Below are 21,989 nucleotides of genomic sequence, written 5' to 3' on the forward strand. Positions count from 1 at the left end.
TCTGAATGTTCTTTATTGCTAAATAAATACATACAGTAACTTGTTCTGATTACTTTTCATTAATTTCATTCATTCATTGTTTTCTGCCTTTTCTGTCTCATTTAACTCATTATTCTATAATGAGTAAAATATTTTTTATTACGTATTTTCTTTCATTCATTCAGCTCGTTCTCTCTATATTTCTTTCTATATAATGTCTGTCTGACCATATACAGTTTTTAAAAATATGTGGAAGACGTGCTCAGTGTTTATTGAAATATGATCTATAACTTTATTCTTTAAGAATGATACAAAAACATTTCTGAGAAAATACAACAAAAATACCGCTTTAATACTATATACATAATATAATAAAATAAAATAATATAATAACCTCATTTCAGACTCATTGTTGATGAAAATCATTGGTTTTTTGGAGTTGATAATCAACGGCAGTTTGAAACGAGCACAAATGAAAGTAACTGAATTCAGAAAACAGGTACACACACCCACTGAGGTGTATTCATACAGATTCCTCACATAACATTGTTTTTATGGCACAAGCGCAGTGGCTTTTCTACAGTAAACTACTGAACGTACAGTGAACAGCATCCAGTCAGACAGAGAACAGATGCCTTGTGGGAAATCAGAGCTGACATGGCCAAATCACCCCCTATACCCCCATCCACTATCCCCTACACTACACTACTAATACACTTTATTGAATGTGAAATTGGACACATTTTTTGTAATTTTTGTAATTTTACATCATCAGCTGAATAAACAAGCTTTCCATTGATGCATGTTTTTTTTTAGGATCGGACAATATTTGGCCGAGATCGACTAACTGTAAATCTGAAATCTGAGGGTGCAAAAAAAAAAAAGTTGAGAACACAGCCTTTGAAGTTGAGCAAATGAAGTTCTTTGTAATGCATATTACTAATCTCAAATGAAGTTTTGATATATTCATGGTAGGGAATTATCTAAATATCTCAATGGAAAATGATCTTTACTTAATATCCTAAAAGATTTTTGCCATAAAAGAAAAATGTATCATTTTGACCCATACAGTGTATTACAAATATTCCCCTGCTACTTAAGACTGGTTTTGTGCTCCACATATGACTCTGATTGGATTGGTCTGAAAGAAGAAAGTCATTTACACCTGGGATGCCTTGAGGGTGAGTGAAGCATGGGTTAAATCCATTTTTGGGTGGAGTAACCCTTTAAGGCTGTAGCTGGTGATTAGTGATGCAGCCACACACACTCAGTCCAGTGACCCCTGAAAGATGAGCCTGACGCTCTTTCTGTGGCGGGTGAGCGGCTGCATGCAGAAGGGGCAGGCGGGACAGAGGCGTTGAGTGCCTTGTGGCAGCAGCTGTCTGCTCCAGAAGGTGGCAGTGCGCTCCGAGCACACGTGTCCACAGGGGCTGAAAGCGTGCGTGGGGGGCGCGGAGTCCAGGTAGAAGCCCGACTCAAGGCCCAGCTTCAAAGGCACGTACAGGCCCCGGGTGCAGCACAGCGGGCACTCACACTCGCCCTGCTCCAGCCCCGGCTCCTCTCCACTCTGGGACTCGTCCTCCTTGAAGGAGCCCCTCCAGCTGTGCTGTCCGTGCACGTGGCCGCAGCTCAGGTAGGCCCAGAGCTGGTGGTCGGGGCGCTCCAGGCTGGGGAAGGCCAGGGTGTGCAGGCCCACGTGACACTGGGGCCGCGCCGCGTTCAGCTCCCTCCACAGCACCTCCAGGTGTTTGGGGGTCGGTGTGTGTGACAGACCCTCCGCCGAACGCCACAGAAGAGTCGCACCGCACAGATCGATTAAAGTTCCATCCACCAGCTCGTGACACTCATTCACCAGCTACAGAGAGAGACAGAAACAGAACAACATAATTAATGCCACTGATCACTTCACTATAACTTATATATTTAGATTTATTTTAAATATTTTTGCAGCATTTTTGTGTGATTTTGGTAACTAAAATGTTTGTATTTTTGTCTAAAATAAATAGTCTCAAAATAAAATGATCAAAACAATGTTGTTTTGTATCATTAAATATTGATGGAGCAACATGATTTGTGCAAAAAGTTAGCTTTGGTTGGAAATCATATTAAAATTATAAAAACTAAATGCTCACTTAATGGTGATTTTATATAAAAATAAAAAAGTATAATATAATAATATACTTTTTTTCATTATATGCATTTTTTATTTTATAATTGTATTAGAATAGAACATATATAGAATATATTGATATGAACAAACCCTGTTTGTAACTACAGTCCATTTTAATGGTCTCAAAATATATGATGATCAAAAAATATTATTTCAAGTTTCATTATATTGAATATTGGAGCAAAATATTATTTATATAGATGTTATGTAATGTTAAAAATACAAATATTTTTCATCTACTAAGTCGTGGCCTAATGGTTAGAGATTTGGACTTGTAATCAAAAGGATGTGAGTTCGAGTCTGTGTGTGCTCTTTGGATGGGTTAAATGCAGAGCATGAATTCTGAGTATGGTTCGCTGTATTGTCATGTCACTCACTTTTTGTCACAATTATTAAGGCCAGCATTTGGAACCGTCAAAATGGAAAACCACCTCTGCTGATCATCAAAGCAGGAGAATCATAAAACAGTCAGATATTGAGCGATTAATGTGTCTGGCTAATATAACCATCTACAGGTCGTTTCTTTCACTTGAGTTATCAAAGGATCAATCTGCACTGACTCTAAGCGTCCAGTAGATGATGCTCTCAAACACTGCTCAGCTCTGCACGAGTCAGTAATCTACAGTGAGTACACACAGAGTCAGAATGAAACAAGTCCAAACCACATCCACTATTTAGAGGGCAGACTGCACCTCAGGTTTGCCAGGACACACAAATCCTGCCCAACATCGCCAAATCACGACCAGAGAGACCCCAAACACAGCTACCGCCAACATACAGATGAGTTTACACAGGTGTGCTGTCAGAAATACTGCATTAGCAAAATTCACAGCACAAAACTAGAGTTAACACGACAGAGTTATTAAAAGGTAAGTCTCATGGAAATAGTAGTGGTTTTTATACATAGAAATAATGCCAAAATGCACAAAAAAATCCTAAATAAGAAAAAAACAATATTCCAGCTAACTAAAACCTAAACTAAAATAAACAAGAACTGAACTAAACTAAAATAAACATTTTGATTAAAGAAAACAACAACATATATATATATATATATATATATATATATATATATATATATATATATATATATATATATATATATATATATAGGCAACAAGGCAATATTTCTTTATTTTAACTTTAAGTACGAAAACAAATACATCTAATCAATAAAAGGTAATAATTTTTTTTTTAAAAAATGACCAAAACACTACAAGATTACTAAAACTTTGTTTACTAAAAAGTCGATGTATAAAAAAATCTAATAAATAATGATAAAAAAGGTATATCTAAAAGAACAGATATTGAGAAACACATTTCTGAGAGGAACTGGTTTAGAGGTTTTTGAGATTTGGAGTTGTTTACCAGTGACAGTCATTTCATAACCTCTCGTTCTCACACACTGTGCATCCAGAGAGAAAAAAAGGTTACAGACAGGACCTCTGACACCATGGAGACCAGATCTGAACAACACAACAAACTGTGCAGTCGGGCGAGAGTCATGTCACGCACAACATACACAAACACACAAACACACCAGCTATGTACTGAGTCAGTCCCCGTGGGCCTTTGCTGATTGTAAAGATACACAAATATACAAATTCTTCTTCACACTGCAACTGTGAGTACTTGTGTGATTCCAGATAAGGCCAGTGGGAATTGTCAAGCACTAAAACAAGTGTGTACCAGCACACGATCAGAGTTGTCATGGCGAAGCTGGGAAACAAGGAAATGCCACCCTTGTGTTTATCTGTCCCTATGGCAATGTTTTGACCTTGTTTTGGGGTATTTCATCAAGCCTTGGTCATTCTTTGATCTAAATTTGGTGGTGTGATAAATGGCTAGTCTATTAAAGTGTAATGTCAGCTCTCACCGGTTTTCCATGTTTCTGAGCGGACCGAGACTCTCGGAGGGTGAAGACATTGCCGCAGACTGAGATCTCTCTCCAGGAGCCTGCTCTGGACTCGCAGGTGAAGCCGTGCTGCGGTCGCATCACTAATACACCGTTGGTGGTCAGGCCGTCCATCTGGCTGTCAGAGCACCACCATTTCGCCGCTTGCTCCTGAGGACAGAAGATGAAACCTGTCCATTCATTTGTTGATTCACCGATTTTCTGATATATCATTTCGCTCACTTCTTTCACTGATTCATTCATTCATTAAGATTGGTTAATTCTTTCGTTTGTTTGCTCACTTCATTTACTGATTAATTTCTTCCTTCAATGCATGAAGCAATGAATTTGTTCACTCAAGTCATTTATCGATTCACTCATTCCCTCAATTCATTCACCAATTCATTAGTTTGCTCACTTCATTCACTGATTCATTCATTTTCTCATTGATTCTCACTTCGTGGACTGATTCATTTATTCGCACATTCAATTTACTGATTCATTCGCTCACTTAATTCACTGTTGCATTCATCCATTCACTTCGTTCACTGATTCATTCATTTGCTCACTTTGTTCACTGATTCATCTATTCACTGATTCATTAATTCACTGATTCATTCATTCGGTCACTTCGTTCACTGATTCATTCATTCACTCACTTTGTTCACTGATTCATTCATTCACAGATTGATTCATTCACTCACTTTATTCACTGATTCATTCATTCGCTAACTTCGTTCACTGATTAATTTGCTCACTTCATTCACTGATTCATTAATTTGCTCAATTTATTCACTGAATCATTAATTCACTGATTCATTCAATTGGTCACTTCGTTCACTGATTCCTTTATTCACTCACTTCGATCACTAATTCATTCATTCGCTCACTTCGTTCACTGATTAATTCATTTGCTCACTTTGTTCACTGGTTTCATCCATTCACTGATTCATTAATTCACCGATTCATTCATTCACTCACTTAGTTAACTGATTCATTCATTCACTCACTTCGTTCACTGATTCATTCATTCATTCGTTCACTTCATTCACTGATCCATTCAATCACACTTCGTTCACTGATTCATTCATTCGCTCAATTCGTTCACTGATTCATTCATTCGCTCACTTTGTTCACTGATTCATTCATTTGCTCACTTCGTTCACTGATTCATATATTCGCTCACTTTGTTCACTGATTCATTCATTCGCTCACTTAATTTACTGATCCATTCATTCGCACAATTCGTTCACTGATTCATTTGTTCATTAACAGATTCATTAATTCTTTCATTTGTTTGCTCACTTCATTTATCGATTCACTCATTCCCACAATTCATTCACCAATTAATTCATTCATACACACAGACTACCATTTAAATGTTTGGGGTCAGTAAGATTTTTGTATTTCATTAATTAATACTTCTATTAATCTAGGATGCACTAAATTGATCAAAAGTGGCAGTAAACACATAATGTTTATCTATTTTTAAAATATCCTTAAAAAAACTTTTACAGACCGCAAACTTTCGAACAGCAGTGTAGTTTACTCACGTCATGAATTAGTTCATTCACTCACTCACTTGTTCATTTCCAGCCTCTCCAGGATGAGTGATAGTGGACAGATGAACACATGAAAGCATCATGGAGTGGACGGATGGATGGATGAGTATGAAAGACTGTTAGAGAGGAGAGAGTGTGTTTGACCCACCCCCAGGAAGATGCTTTTGGACGAGTCGAAGCCAGCGGCGTAGATGTGCGCGGTGTAGGGCGGCGCTCTCTGACACATGATCCGACACGCGAATCGTGATATAGTGCTCTGAGATGACATCGTGCCACTTTTGTTGTGACAACCAGGCACCGTGTCCAACACCACGAAATCAATGGGGCTTTCAGTGGACCTGCCGATCTGCAAAATAAAGAGGGTTTCTGCAATGATTAAGGCAATATTGTGTGGGAACCTCTAATCTGTGACACACAGAGTAAAAACAGAGTGACATGCATGAATGAGATGAAGAACATTCAGTGTTTAGAAAGTGTTTATATTGCACCACTAACTGTGCAGTTTATTTATATGTACTTTCAGCATAAAGTAGTAATGCACCGAAATTTCCAAAACTGAAAATGGATTTTTGGTTTTCGGAAGGCATTGATAATATAATTTTATCTCCATTTCTTCAGAGATCTTTTAGTCTGTGCCTTTTTTAGTTAGTTCTGTCCATTTTATCACACAATTCAAACAATAAATGTGGTTTTGATGCTCTTTAATGTAGCGTGACCGGTCGCTGTAGTGCCTTATTTCAAGCGGCACAGGAAGCGATCATCTCTTTTTCTTTTATACTAGATATAGTACAAAATAAACATGAATGAACATTAGAAGGAATTAAGATTTCAATTTATTGAAATGCATCAATCACTCATGTTGGAGTAGAAACATGATTTTATAATGAAGTTGACATAAAAACATCTTTATGTGCAATTTAAATGTTTATAATTATTTTTATTTGAATGTTTATTATTAAATTAATGTGATTATTAAATAAACTTTATTTTCGGTTTCAGCTAATTTTGGTGTTGCATTTAGGTGCTTTACCGATTTGAAGGATGCAAACCAGATCCAAGTACAAATGCACCCACTAAATCTGTGCGCAAACACACAGTTACCTGAGGAAACATAAACATACCTGAAACATGTCAGTGGTGCTGTCGTGTGTGTACTCCACGACTACCGTCTGGGCCCTGGACAGCGTATACGACACACTGTGCTGATTTTTGTTGCTGATGGCCTGCAGAAACACCACATGCACACCAGAACCCTCGTCAAGAGCATGCCAGTTCATAATATTTACATCGGTCAAATCAGCTTACAGTTCATTTATCATATTCAGACATGCAGGAGTAACAGATGACAATAAAATGTTAGGGTTAAGTCACTCTGGATAAATGGGTCACATGCTACGCATGCTTCAGATACGACAAATGATAAGGAAAAACTTTGAAACACTTGGCTTGTGCAGAAGCCCTTAAAAAATACAATGTGATATGTAAATCCACAATAAAGACTTTTAAAAAAATATACAAAATGATTATCGGAAAACTGGGCGTGTACCTTGGCGGTCTGTAGACTGCATGTGCTGTGGACGGTGCTGGGTATGACTCCACTGGCTTTGGGTCTCTTAAAAAGAGCAAAACGACTCCTTCTTCTTCCCCGGTCTCCTTTCGGTAGGGAGCCGTTGTAGCTGTGGAAACAAAACATTAGTACTCAATGCTGAACTAGTAAGTCTTACTAATCATAAATGTAAATCTGATTGAGAAAGAGGAGTCATTCTTACCCGAGGATGATGATCTCTCCGTATTTGATGGGTTTGGAAGAGCTCAGAAGCTCCTGTTCAGGGGCAAACATCACTCTGGTCTGGTCTACAGCTCAAACTCTTTCTCTGAAATATTTCTGACTTCCCTTCTTGATCTTGTATCCTCAATGCTCCACCATCATGGGCTCACCAAAAGACATCTGCAAATGAAAAACACAACAAAAGCCGGTTACACTAATTTGTGGCACTAAACGAATGACTAAGCGACAGATGTCTCTGATCATGTCTGTGATCCAGTGATTAGTTTGCTCTCCTCCTACCATACGCCTCTGAAAGCAGCACAAAATCTAAAGATGTTAATCTTATTCCCACCTGTATGGTGGCACCACTGAGACTACAGTGCAAATAAAAACCCTGCAACAAGCAAATAAAAGTTATAGAAAGGGAATATTACCCAGAAGAGACACATTCGATATCATACAAGCAAGTAATGAAATAACGGAGGTGGTCATCTCCAAATATCACCAAGATGGTTTCACTTCCTCTCAGTGTGGGTTGTCATCAGTACTGTTTTGCTCTGTCAGGGTCAAACGGTCACAAAAAGTTGGCGCTGGCACGCGATGAAACCACAAACATAAAAATAGCAGGCGACAGACATCGCTGTTTCCGACACACACAAAAAAACCCAACAACAACTCACACAGCCTCAGATGACAGAACTTTAATCTCTCATGTGCATGAACAGAGATAAACAAGTGCAAAACAAAAACACACGTCAACATAGATGCAAAATCAAGACATAAGAAAAACCATCAGTTTAAACAAAACTAGAAAACAACAATAAATGTATACAAGTATAAAGCAACAAACACAAGTACAATTCTACAAATTAACACAAGTTCCAATTCCCTCCCTCTTGTGACCATATTTGGAATTCCTGTTCCTGTCCTTGTTTAGTTCTAAATAACTAATTTTTATTAGTCCCCAGCCCTGTGTCTTTAATTATCTATATTATTCTTCATTTAGTTCTGTACCTAAACCCTGTGTTTCCCTGTCTTTGGAGTCTGGTCTTGAATGTCTTTCTTGGAGCAATAAAGCCTGTTATTTAAAGAATTCCTTGTCTCCCTGTTCCCTGCTTGAGAAGCGTGACAGATGACCGGACCTTGAATGATGACCTTAAGGAACCTCCAAGTACCTCCAAGTGCCTTCCAGAGTGCCCTCCAGTGCCCGCTCCTTCAGAGCTTGCTCCACTGTCGGCCCCAGCCCCTGATCCCGGTCCACTGTTGGCTCCAACCCCAGAGCTTGGTCCAGTGTCGGCTTCAGCCCCAGAGCTGGCTCCACTGTCGGCTCCAGCCCCAGAGCTCGCTCCACTGTCCGCTCCAGCCCCAGAGCTCGCTCCAGCGTCGGCTCCAGCCCCAGAGCTCGCTCCAGCAGCTCGCTCCAGCTCGCTCCAGTGTTGGCCCCAGCCCCAGAGCTCGCTCCAGTGTCGCCTCCAGCCCCAGAGCTCGCTCCAGCTCGCTCCAGTGTTGGCTCCAGCCCCAGAGCTTGCTCCAGCGTTGGCTCCAGAGCTCGCTCCAGCGTCAGCTCCAGCTCCAGAGCTCGCTCCAGCATCGGCTCCAGCCCCAGAGCTCGCTCCACTGTCGGATCCAGCCCCAGAGCTCGCTCTAGTGTCGGCTCCAGCCCCAGAGCTCGCTCCAGCATCAGCTCCAGCCCCATAGCGCGCTCCAGCGTCGGCTCCAGCCCCAGAGCTCGCTCCAGTGTCGCCTCCAGCCCCAGAGCTCGCTCCAGCAGCTCGCTCCAGCTCGCTCCAGTGTTGGCTCCAGCCTCAGAGCTTGCTCCAGCGTTGGCTCCAGCTCCAGAGCTCGCTCCAGTGTCAGCTCCAGCTCCAGAGCTCGCTCCAGCATCGGCTCCAGACCCAGAGCTCGCTCCACTGTCGGCTCCAGCCCCAGAGCTCGCTCTAGTGTCGGCTCCAGCCCCAGAGCTCGCTCCAGCATCAGCTCCAGCCCCAGAGCTCGCTCCAGCATCGGCTCCAGCCCCAGAGCTCGCTCCTGCGTCGGCTCCAGCCCCAGAGCTCGCTCCAGTGTCGCCTCCAGCCCCAGAGCTCGCTCCAGCAGCTCGCTCCAGCTCGCTCCAGTGTAGGCTCCAGCCCCAGAGCTTGCTCCAGCGTTGGCTCCAGCTCCAGAGCTCGCTCCAGTGTCAGCTCCAGCTCCAGAGCTCGCTCCAGCATCGGCTCCAGACCCAGAGCTCGCTCCACTGTCGGCTCCAGCCCCAGAGCTCGCTCTAGTGTCGGCTCCAGCCCCAGAGCTCGCTCCAGCATCAGCTCCAGCCCCATAGCGCGCTCCAGCGTCGGCTCCAGCCCCAGAGCTCGCTCCAGTGTCGCCTCCAGCCCCAGAGCTCGCTCCAGCAGCTCGCTCCAGCAGCTCGCTCCAGCTCGCTCCAGTGTTGGCCCCAGCTCCAAAGCTTGCTCCAGCGTCGGCTCCAGACCCAGAGCTCGCTCCACTGTCGGCTCCAGCCCCAGAGCTCGCTCCAGCGTTGGCTCCAGCTCCAGAGCTCGCTCCACTGTCGGCTCCAGCCCCAGAGCTCGCTCTTGTGTCGGCTCCAGCCCCAGAGCTCGCTCCAGCATCAGCTCCAGCCCCATAGCGCGCTCCAGCGTCGGCTCCAGCCCCAGAGCTCGCTCCAGTGTCGCCTCCAGCCCCAGAGCTCGCTCCAGCAGCTCGCTCCAGCTCGCTCCAGTGTTGGCCCCAGCTCCAGAGCTCGCTCCAGCATCGGCTCCAGACCCAGAGCTCGCTCCACTGTCGGCTCCAGCCCCAGAGCTCGCTCTAGTGTCGGCTCCAGCCCCAGAGCTCGCTCCAGCATCAGCTCCAGCCCCAGAGCTCGCTCCAGCATCGGCTCCAGCCCCAGAGCTCGCTCCTGCGTCGGCTCCAGCCCCAGAGCTCGCTCCAGTGTCGCCTCCAGCCCCAGAGCTCGCTCCAGCAGCTCGCTCCAGCTTGCTCCAGTGTTGGCTCCAGCCCCAGAGCTTGCTCCAGCGTTGGCTCCAGCTCCAGAGCTCGCTCCAGTGTCAGCTCCAGCTCCAGAGCTCGCTCCAGCATCGGCTCCAGACCCAGAGCTCGTTTCACTGTCGGATCCAGCCCCAGAGCTCGCTCTAGTGTCGGCTCCAGCCCCAGAGCTCGCTCCAGCATCAGCTCCAGCCCCATAGCGCGCTCCATCGTCGGCTCCAGCCCCAGAGCTCGCTCCAGTGTCGCCTCCAGCCCCAGAGCTCGCTCCAGCAGGTCGCTCCAGCTCGCTCCAGTGTTGGCCCCAGCTCCAGAGCTTGCTCCAGCGTCGCCTCCAGCTACAGAGCTCGCTCCAGCGTCGCCTCCAGCCCCAGAGCTCGATCCAGCAGCTCGCTCCAGCTCGCTCCAGTGTTGGCCCCAGCCCCAGAGCTTGCTCCAGCGTCGCCTCCAGCTCCAGAGCTCGCTCCCGCGTCAAACAAAACAAGAAACAAATGACGCTTTTCTACTGTGTGGTAGACTCAGCTCGGCACGGCTCAGTATAGTACAGCTTGGCTAGGGATGATTTGCATTTCCACTGCCGTTTAGTATAGCTTTAGAGTGGGCGGGATTATTCACATGTTGTTGGGGTGGTGTTGGCGCAGTGGATAAGACACACGTCTTAGGTGTGTGAGACCCGGGTTTGAATCCCACCAATGTGTCCCTGAGCAAGACACTTAACCCCTAGTTACTCCAGAGGCGTGCGACCTCTGACATATATAGCAATTGTAAGTCGCTTTGGATAAAAGCGTCAGATGTTATAGTTGCACTGCCTTTACTGCCACGACTCCTAAAAAGTACTTTTTCATTCCGCGTTGCCCCATCAAACTCTCGTTAGATCCGCTCCTCTGCTATCAACAAGAGGCTGTTTTTGGTTGTTAAAAATTTTTCGCTCGTTCTGAACAGATCCTTTGCTGCCTGTGCTGATTTGTTTTTATATTTTACTTTTGTGTTTGTGTCACATGTTCAGTGACGCAGGTAGTGACAATTTTCTCTGGCCAATCCATGATCAGCAGAGTTTACACCTTACATTTTGGTAACAGTACAGTTTAATTGGAAACTCAACCGAGATGGTACTAAAAAATACCAGGTAACAGGAACTGTACCCAGTGGAAAACCCCACAAAAGTGAACCGTGCCGTATCAAACCGTACCTTGCCATACCATACAGTGGAAAAATGCCAAAACAAACACAAGAACAAATCTACAAATAAATCCAAGTGCAAAGCAACAGACATATAAAAAAAATACAAAACAAGACACAAACAAACACAAGAACAATTCTACAAACAAATGCAAGTGCAAAGCAACAAACAAACAAAAATAAGTGTAACGTAACAAACAGAAAACAGCAGATAAAAACAAAACTTAAATAAAAACATAAAGTGACAAGCTTACAAATGTATAAATTAAAAAACTCAAAATTAGTAACTCAAAATCAACAAACACACACCAACACAGCTCAACAAACTGGAAAACAACTGAAAACAAGAAACAAATTAAAATATAAAGCAGCAGCAGCAAACAAAAAAAAAACAGAACAAACACAACTGCAAAAAGAAAATGGAAAAATTACAAACCAACAAATGAAAATAAGCAATAAAAAAAACACACAAGTACAAATCGACAAAAATAATCTAACATAAATACAAGAACTGACCAACAAACAAACAGGTATAAATCACTTAACAAGCATCAACACAAGCACAAAATCCATAAAGAAAACTACTTTGTATATTGAGTACTGCAGAAGTGTAATGAATCTGTGCATGACTTTTTTTTTAGCAATTGGATGGCTAGCAACACCACACCTGTGTGTAAACGTACAAACCTTCAGCCGCTTGCTGTCTTTCATGTGGGTCTGTATGAATGACCCAGAGGGAGCTCTCTTGAGCAGGATAGATATCTGATCTGGGCTTGAAGCACTGACAGGACGACTCTGACATAGTGTGAATAATCTTCTCACCCCATTCCTGCCTGACACACACACACACACACACACACATGCACACACACACACACACACACACACTAACCACACAAAGCCAGATATGTTTCTTAAGGACAGATACTGTCAGCCCTAAGGGCAGCGTGTGTGTGTGTGTGTGTGTGTCACATCCTGGCCTCGTCCCTGTATCCATGCCAGACATTTACTCACATACAGAAGAAATTTGCACTCTTGCCAGCTGGCTACAACACACCGTAGTGTTTCCACAGCGACCCATTATACACCGGGTGATGCAGGACACACACCTCTCCCAGTTTATGCTCTTTGAAGTATGCATGGGAACGCTTGCTAATGATGAGCTGTGATTTATGAGTGATTTATGAGGATTGAAACACACACATATACATACAAGCCTGCATGTTTAGCACAGATTTTTGGGGTGGAGAGACGTAAAGGATAAAGACAAACATAGTTGCTGGGGGGTTCAGTCTGGTTGCTAGGGTGTTATGTAATCATCCACCAGGTAAAGAAATCACAAGACTGATCACTTATAAAAGTAACTGCAAGTAATGATAGAGTGACATTTATATACAGTAGATATTATGCAAACAAAAACTTTTATTTTGTATGCAATTAATCCAGATTAATTATTTGACACACTACTACGAACCTTTAAGAAACAAAAGTTAAGTGAAGTAACTGCTTGGTTTTTATTTAAAGCCTTTGTTTAATGCAAACAGCCACAGTTATTTTCCTTGCACTGTGCACAGTTAAGCAAAATAAACTTCTTAAATTCAATTATTAACCCTCAGGGCCCTTTTTGGGGAACAATAGTTACATTTAAGAATTAAGTTATATTTAAAATTGAGAGGGACAAAATCCCAAAGTATGAGCAAGAATGACTCTAGCCTTAGCAAACAGACTGCTAAGAGCAGCTGAAGCTCTGATGCTGAGATCTGACTAAGCTGTCCGTGTGAAGGTGGCTCGACATAGAGCTTCATTCACCCCACATCTGACTTTGAAAGCCCTACGCTGGGCTCTCAGCTCTGTTCAGTCCCACCCAACCAGCTCACGAGCCGTAGAGTGACTTCACTGCCAATAACACAGGATCTTTCGTGACACATGCTATAAACACACACTCACACGACCTTCACGCTGATGCTGAGATTAAACACACGCTCGACTTAGAGCTACAGTTCACTTCATCTATAGTATGTGTGAGAGAGACGGTTAGAATAAACAGTTTGTTTGTTAGGCAGCATTTTAGCCGTGCAATAGAGAGAAGTCTTTGTTTTGATTAAGCTGCAAAGGCTTCATTTCTCAGATTTATATATAAATGTAAATGCAAAGTTAGTTGTGATTTCTGATTCTGATTCATTAAACAACCAAATATTCAGGAAATTCCAGTACAGATTCTGTGTAAATTATTTTTTATTAATTTATTCATATGTTATGAAATGATAAACAAACGTGGAACATTTGCATATTTTCATCAATGTCATGTTTTGCACAAAAACCCTTTTCAGGATAGACAGTATATGGCCACAGAAGATCGCAGTGTTTAACAGAACAGCAACCACAGAAGTTTGTACATTTGTCCCTCCTATTTTTACATAACCATTGGTGTGCATTAACGATTTTGAAAATTTGACCCAATGCATGCTGGTCCTTCAGTTTAGTGCAGAATGTTTTGTCTGGAGAGCAGCTGTACTCTTAGCAGATTCAGCATATGAACAGTGTTTGAGTTGCACTGAATTAAACATACAGGGGAGACTGATGATTATGGAATAATTAGCAGAAAATATATCCTAAAACTCAAAAAGGAAAGAGCCGAATGGAAACAGTGAAGGGACAGTGTGTGTGTTCAAGAACAACATAAACATGATTTTTAGGATACTGAATATCACTGGTGACATTTTTGTTGGACCAATTAAGCAGTTTTTTAAAATAAACAAATCCTTTTTTATTTTTGTAGTGTTTTGATTTACTTGTTTTTTTTTTCATTACTTAAAAATGTATTTTAATGTTTGTTATGCATTTTAGCATGTATGAGTTTGCACAAAATAACAGAACAACATAGCCCTGCTAACAAAAAAAATAAATAAAAAATAATATTTCAGTGTTTTTTTCTTTCAACGAAACATGGTAAATTAAAAAAATAAATACTGAAAGCATATGTGCAAGCTGTTTTCATTATTCAACTGAGAAAGCTGTAGGCTTATTAGACTACTTTTCTCCTTCAAAAGTTTGACATTTATTTTTTTTATTTCTTTATTGATGACAGTGATGGCTAGTATCACCATGTCTCAGTTTTTGTCGACAAAAACTTTTGTAGTGCTCATTTTCTCATCGTCAGATGTTTTTAAACCGACTTTGTAACCTCAGAAATGACAGACTTTACACTCCTAAAAAAAAGGTTCCAAAAGAGGCTTTCACAGCAATTTTGGTTCTCCAAAGAACCTTTCAGTGAACAGTTCTTTAAAAAGAAAATTTTTCTTCCTGTGTGAAGAACATTTTAATAATCTAAAGAACCTTTTATCACTGTAAATAACCTTTTGTGGAATGAGAAGGTTCCATGGATGGTAAAAGTTCTTTGTGAAACCTATTGATTTCAGTAAAGAACCTTTATTTTTAAGAGTGTAGTGGCATACACACCACGCACGATCGAGTCTGCAGAGAAGGATAAAGATCCAGAGCCTATTCAGACTCAGGAAACATGATAATGCACTGATTCACATTATATTGTATAGCAGCAGTATTCATAGCTGAGAACTTCCTGACCGGATATTAATGCTGACAATCACAGACTCCCAACTAGGAATGTTTTCGTTCCGAGAATGTTCCGAGAACATTATATATGTTCTAGGAATGTTTTCAGCGGCAGTTATTTTTAGTTCCCAGGATGTTCTGCTAAAAGGTACATTCTAAATATGTTTATCGAAAACATTATTAGAACATTATCCCCTAACATTCTAATTAAGATTTAAACGGGAAACTTTCCATTGGACATTGTGTGTGGACTCAGGTTGAAGGTAAAAACCCAACCTTGCCAACACCAATAAATAACTCCAAAAATATTATTTTTAACTTCACTTATTATAAACCAGATTGACTTTACTGTCATACATTAACAAAATGTATTTTTGAGATTAACATAGGTTTGATGTTGTTGTCTGTTTGAAAGAAATAGTTTGGTTTGATGTCACCATTATGGTGATCAGTGTCAGCTTTAGTTGGTCAATTTGACACTTGACTTTTCAATATTTTTCTCTTGCTGCTGTAGCTATGTTTGTTATGGCAAATACAGCATGAGAACAGGGGATCGGATGATGCTAGTTGCTTGCATCATGTAGTGGTCTGATTTCATACAGTCAAATCTATGGTATTAGCTGCACACCATTTATTATAGCAGCTCAATGGGTTAACAGACTGAGAACCAGCAGAATTTTATCCAAATAATTTCGAGGATTTAAAAAATAGCCCTTCTTTGTCACACAAACATCAAGAATCAGTGTATGAATCTCAACAGTGGTGACATTCTTCACGCTGTAATGTATTGTGGGTGAATCATACAAAACTCATGTCTCACAGAATGCATTGTGGCATGAAGCATGTCAACATTGTTGAGATTTATACACTAATTCTTGATATATGTGTGTGTCAAAAAATTCAGTATTTCAAAGTGATTTATGAACAATGTGATTTAAAAAAGTTCAGACCGAAATACAGGTTATCTGATTAAAATACTGCTGGATCTTATGCTGTTGAAAAACACTTACAATAATCACTAATATAAAACTAACAGAATATACTCTAGATGAGATCAGTTGATCAGATCACTACATGACGATATCTTTAACATCAGCAAGTAGCCAACATCTCCTGATCACATTTTTTTCTCACTGTTTTTGCCGTAACAAACATAGTTACAACAACCAAGTAAAAACTAGCATTGAAAAGTTTGAGTCAAGCTGCCTAACTACTGATCATCATAATGGTTACGTCAAACCAAACTATTATTTTCAATAAAACATCAACATCTAAACCTCTGTTAATCTTAATCTAACATGTAAATGTATTTCAGAAATAAAATAAAGTCAATCTGGTTTATAAGTGAAGCTGGTAATGTTATTTATGCTGGAGCTTGACATGAAACAGAGGTTGGGTTTTTAATTTCAATCAACATTTGATTTCTGAGCAATGTCAGCCCACATCTAGTGTGATGGGAAGCTTTATTAGAATGTTAGAGAATAATTTTTGTAAACAATGTTATCAATAAACATTTTTAGAATGTTTTTAGAGAATTTTGTCCTACCTTTTAGCAGAACATTCTGGTAATTTAAATAAAACTTACCACTGAAAACATTCCTAGAACATGAAAAATTTCGAGATGGGATATCATTACAAATATGCTGACAGCTGTCAGTCAATCAACGCTGCTGATCAATCAGTGACGGTTTAATGACATCCAAAGCATACCTTCTCACAACAAACGGTAAACATATGAATGAATAAACAAGACACAGAAAAAAATAAAGCAGACACTAAATATAAATATGAGAATATATGCTTAACGAATTTTTCATTTAATTCATAGATTAATCACATTCAGCACGTATAGAGAATTATTTATTTCGTAGACTAACAAAAGTTAGTCAAATTCGGAGGTCAAATTCATTTTGCAAACTTATTGCAAAGGTTTTCATAATAGATATAAACTAAAATTAAATGTGCCTGGGCTGACTTAGAGTGCTTTAATTTCCATTCACTAAAGGTAACAGCTTACCTCTAATAAGACTTTTTAGTGTTCCTTCTCAGATATGCGCCAAACTAAAGAAACTCCAGGTGGACTGACTCGGGAGTGGTCGGAAATATGTAACAACAGTCGTTCTGTTTGTCGGATAAAATGGCAGAAAAAAAAATTATCCTGTAAGGAGTGAAGAATGTGCACGCAGTCTCCGTGCACTGACAGCTCTCCAGAATCGCGTCTGTGTCCACAAAGCGTGAGAGATGACGTCACAGAGCGCACCGCGAGGGGTTATGGATAATGAAGTCCGCCCATTAGTCCTTAAATATCACCCCTTTACTTTTGGATTAATAGCAGTTAACCAAAAAAAAAGTTTTGTTAGTGACCTTCATTAATAATAAGAATAAGAATAGCACTGCATAAACAACATTATACTAGGTTAGCAATTTCACACATTTTCACACACACATATATATATATATATATATATATATATATATATATATATATATATATATAAAATCATGAATAGAATGGAATATAAAATAACTCAAAAGAACAAAGCTATAATGTACTACAATGTGAATGTACTGGAATATAATAGAAAGTAAAAGGCAGGGAATGTGGCATTTAAAAGCACAAGATATATATAAAGTATAACAGGATAGAATATAACAGACTGAAATAGACTAGATTGGAACAAATAAGCATATAATAGTATTATGGGATAGCATAATAGAACAGAAATTCAACTTGATTTGAAGAAACAGACTAGACAAGAATAAACTAGAATGGAACACAATAGAATAGTATAGAATGTGGCATATATATAGTAGCATACAATATAATTGTGACACGACACTGCCCGGAAGGAACATGGAGCCGAGGATAATAGAAATAAGACTTTATTACTCCAACACAGGATATATCCAACATGGAACACTGAGGAAGACACATGTGGTTTGTAGACCCAACAAACATGGACTGAACAGACATGGGTATTTAAAGACAGGATAACGAAGAGCAGACAGGTGCATGGAGTAACTTAATGAACGGGAACATGGAACACATGGGGAAGAAACTAGACACACCTGGGAACTAATCAAACCAAACCCAGGAGACAGAAACTGGGTCACAGGGGCAAAAAAAAAGTCCAGGGGTGTGATACTATTCTCCCCTCCCAGTAGGTGCGTCCTCGCACCGTAGAAACAGAGGGGGAGGGGGAGAGAGAAGGGGTGGTAACTTGGGAGGAGGTTCCAGTGAAGAACGGACTTTCAGGAGGGGGGAGCAGACAGGGACCATGGAGGAAGGAGTCAGGGAGGAGACAGGAGGAATCTGGAGTAGGAGGAGCCCAGCAGGACCCAGGCCACAGCCATAATGGCCCAAGGTGGAGCCGACGGGGGAGGAACCATGGAGGAGGCCGCCCACGGCAGCAGAGCAGGTGGAGGAGGAGCCCGAGGCAGAGACGGAGAGCTGAAGAGCCAGGGTGATGGGGAGGATCCGGAAGTCCTAGGCGGAACTGATGGCTCTGGCAACCGACGCAGGGATGTGGATCTGGAAGGCCGCAGTGGACCCAGAGCGACAGAGGACTGAGGTGGAGCCAAGGGGATGAAGGAGCCTGAGGGACGAGGCGAAGCCAGAGCAGTGGAGTCCTGAGGCATAGGATGGTTGACGCCAGATCAAGGTGGAGCCGGAGGGACGAGGGAGCCAGGCAGAGCTTGTGGACTGCCGGGCCATGGTGGAGAGGAGGGAGCTAGGAGCCATGGTGGAGCTGACGGGTCAACGGGCGGAGATGGAGTCCAGGCCTTGGAGGCTGAAGGTGGAGGTGAGGGAGACTCTGGCCATGCTGGAGGATGGCAGTCCGGTGGAGCTCGCACTGCAATGGAGGGCTGAGGGCGAGCAGAGGGGCTGCCAGATGACAGCAGTGGAGGAGGCAGGAGCAGATGGGAGGGCGGGCATTTCGGAGTCACAGGCACTGGAGACACCTTCTAGGAACAGGCACTGGGGTGAGCTCTGGGACTGGAGCCAACACTGGAGAGAGCTCTGGGGCTGGAGAAAGCTCTGGGGCCGTCCCTGGGCTTAACTGGGGATCGGGAGCCCACCCTGGGCTTAACTGGGGATCATGCACTGGAGAATTGGAAGCCCCCTCAGGGCTGGATGAGGAAACCAAGGAGGGCTGGAGGGGACCAGCGGAGACGGAGAGAGGAGAGGTAGCAGTGCAACTTCCAGTACCGATTCACAGTCTATGAGATCCTCCTCCTCATTTTGACCCATTTGGCATTCTATATGCAGGGGCATAGCTCCATTCCACACTCACACCGTCCAGGACTTGCTACCTCGTGGTGGGCATTGTTGCCGGCTCTTGCATCTGATCTGATGGGTTGTGCTCTGGTTCTCCATCACTGGTGGGCTCGGGTTTATGCTCCGTACTGTGGGGAGATGATTGGCTGAGCTCTGGGTCGGGAGTGGATATCCTCCACAGGGCAGATGGTAAGCAGCGACCCGTTTCTCGCCAGAGTCCACTCCACAAAGGCGGCGAATTCCTCCAGAGGACCATTTTTGGACGACAACGCTCTGCACACTGTGTTCAGGCTGGCATTATAGAAAGCGCGGAATGCGTCATCCGGGTAGCTGTTGATGTTAACTAGCATAGTAACATTCACGTATGGTCCTCAAGAGAATGAGGAGGAGGAATTTGGGGCGAAGAAAAAGGACTGAGGAAAACCAGAAAGAAAACAGAGGGTTGACACGAAAATTTAACTTTTTTTAGGTCGGGACTTCTGTCACACTGCCCGGAAGGAACACGAAGCCAAAGATAAGTGAAATAAGACTTTATTACTCCAACACAGGATATATCCAACATGGAACACTGAGGAAGACACACACATGTGGTTTGTAGACCCGACAAACATGGACTGAACAGACATGGGTATTTAAAGACAGGATAACGAAGAGCAGACAGGTGCATGAAGTAACTTAATTAACACGGACATGGAACACATGGGGAAGAAACTAGACACACCTGGGAACTAATCAAACCAAACACGAGAGACAGAAACTGGGACACAGGGGCAAAAACACACATAAAAGAGTCCAGGGGTGTGACAATAATAGATTGTAGCATAATATGCCATAATAATATAGAATAGAATATAATGTAAATTAGACTTGACTAGAAGAAATAGACTAGACTAGACTAGACTAGACTAGACTAGACTGGACGGGACTGGAATAGAATAGAATAGAAATTAGACTTGACTAGAAGAAACAGACTAGACTAGACTAGACTAGACTAGACTAGACTAGACTGGACTGGACTGGAATAGAATAGAATAGAAATTTGACTCAATTAGAAGAAACTGACTAGCCTAGAACAGAATAGAATGTGGCACATAATAGCATAAGATATAATAAAAGTGCAACTGATTAGAGTAAAAAAAATAGCAATACAGAATAGAAAAGAAGATAATGAAATAGAACAGGTCTTAAAATGTGGGTATATAAAATCCCAGGGTGACATCATTGTTGCTCAGCCCGACGGCAACCCATAAATACATGTTTGACTTAGCGAGTGTTTGCCATGCAATGATAGAGTGTCAATGTGGTGTGTTGAATCGACACAGGTGTAGTCATGGGTGTAGTCCACACAAACATAAACAGGGAAAGCCATGCGTTTACTCACACAGTTTAACCTTTAGTCTCTCTTCAGAATAAGCAATTCCCAAATTACCCTGTAAAGTGAGTCAGATTCCAACACACAGCAACAGCATTCAAACACTTTCCTCATCCGTCTGCCGGAGGCAAAGCCATGAGCCTGGCACAGGCAATAACCTGCATCTGTTCTGTGTCATATCTGTCTGTCTGTCTGTCTGTCTGTCTGCCCAGCCCACTCCTCTCTCTCTCTCTCTCTCTCTCTCTCTCTCTCTCAGAGCACATCACGCCCCGGGGACATTTTTTTCACCAGATGTTCCTCTTAAGGAAGTACTTCAGCATGGGTTTGTTGCCACAGTTGCAACTCAACACACACCAACATAGCAACCGTCCCGCGCCGACTGCCCTGAACTTCAATAATGTGCGCCGCCTCTCTGCCTCGGCCTTACATAATGAAAATGTTATGCTAACGCAACGCAAATATTAAGTTACACCAGCTGCCAAGGACTTGTTGTCATGCTGTCATGGAGACAGTTGCCATGAGTATAAGTGTGTTTACACTGTGTTTTAAATACCCTGAACTTAGACTGGGGAGGGAAACAAAAGGACTGCTCGGCTGGAGTCCTGATGTCTGAGTGTGTGAGTGTGTGTGTGTGTGTGTGTGTGTGTGTGTTATAGCTGGGTGTAGGAGATAGAAAAGATAGATATTGCATTAGAAGTCTTTGTCTGTGTAACACATTAGTGTGTTGTTTACATGCAGTCTTCTTGAGTCTATGTATTCTCAAACCAGTCGTGCACCATAGGCATGGCACAATCCACAATGACACAGCAGAGCTTTATGATTCGCTTACTCTCTTTACAAAGGATTCAACTAAAACTGCCACACTTTTAAACTTGAATGAGGCAACAGGTTGTTGGAAACAAACACAACGAGGAGATGTTTGGAAATCAGATTTTTTTGAGAGAGATTCTGGTTGAGGTTGCACTGTCGGTCAAGCTGAGAGACCATCCTGGACTCTGTGGCTGTAATAATATGATATAATAATATACTATTTTTATAATTTTCTTTTATAAAAAAAAAGTAGACAGGTAGACTAATAAATGGATGGACGGATGACGGACGAATGGATGGACGGACAGACAGACAGACAGATAGATAGATAGATAGATAGATAGATAGATAGATAGATAGATAGATAGATAGATAGATAGATAGATAGATAGATAGATAGATAGATAGATGAGGTGTTTCAGTAGTATTC

At 42.1% G+C, this 21,989-nt stretch overlaps 1 protein-coding gene across 3 annotated transcripts; it reads right to left on the reverse strand.

Annotated features, from left to right (window-relative positions):
• Window positions 1-1,066: 1,066 nt before the first annotated feature.
• On the reverse strand, window positions 1,067-20,888 carry LOC132144070 (E3 ubiquitin-protein ligase pellino homolog 1-like). Of its 3 annotated transcripts, none has more exons than XM_059554805.1 (7): window positions 20,759-20,888; window positions 7,375-7,553; window positions 7,152-7,281; window positions 6,727-6,828; window positions 5,754-5,951; window positions 4,026-4,214; window positions 1,067-1,834 (listed from the first exon to the last, which is right to left on the reverse strand). In XM_059554805.1, the coding sequence occupies exons 2-7, from the start codon at window positions 7,443-7,445 to the stop codon at window positions 1,247-1,249; spliced, it is 1,278 nt and encodes a 425-aa protein (XP_059410788.1). In that variant the 5' UTR covers window positions 7,446-7,553; window positions 20,759-20,888; the 3' UTR covers window positions 1,067-1,246. The 3 variants fall into 3 exon arrangements, with proteins under 3 accessions (XP_059410788.1, XP_059410786.1, XP_059410787.1); XM_059554803.1 differs by lacking the exon at window positions 20,759-20,888 and adding an exon at window positions 17,116-17,263; XM_059554804.1 differs by lacking the exon at window positions 20,759-20,888 and adding an exon at window positions 7,808-8,766.
• Window positions 20,889-21,989: the final 1,101 nt, after the last annotated feature.

Source organism: Carassius carassius, chromosome 7 (assembly GCF_963082965.1).
Source record: "Carassius carassius chromosome 7, fCarCar2.1, whole genome shotgun sequence".
NCBI classification, from domain to species: domain Eukaryota; kingdom Metazoa; phylum Chordata; class Actinopteri; order Cypriniformes; family Cyprinidae; genus Carassius; species Carassius carassius.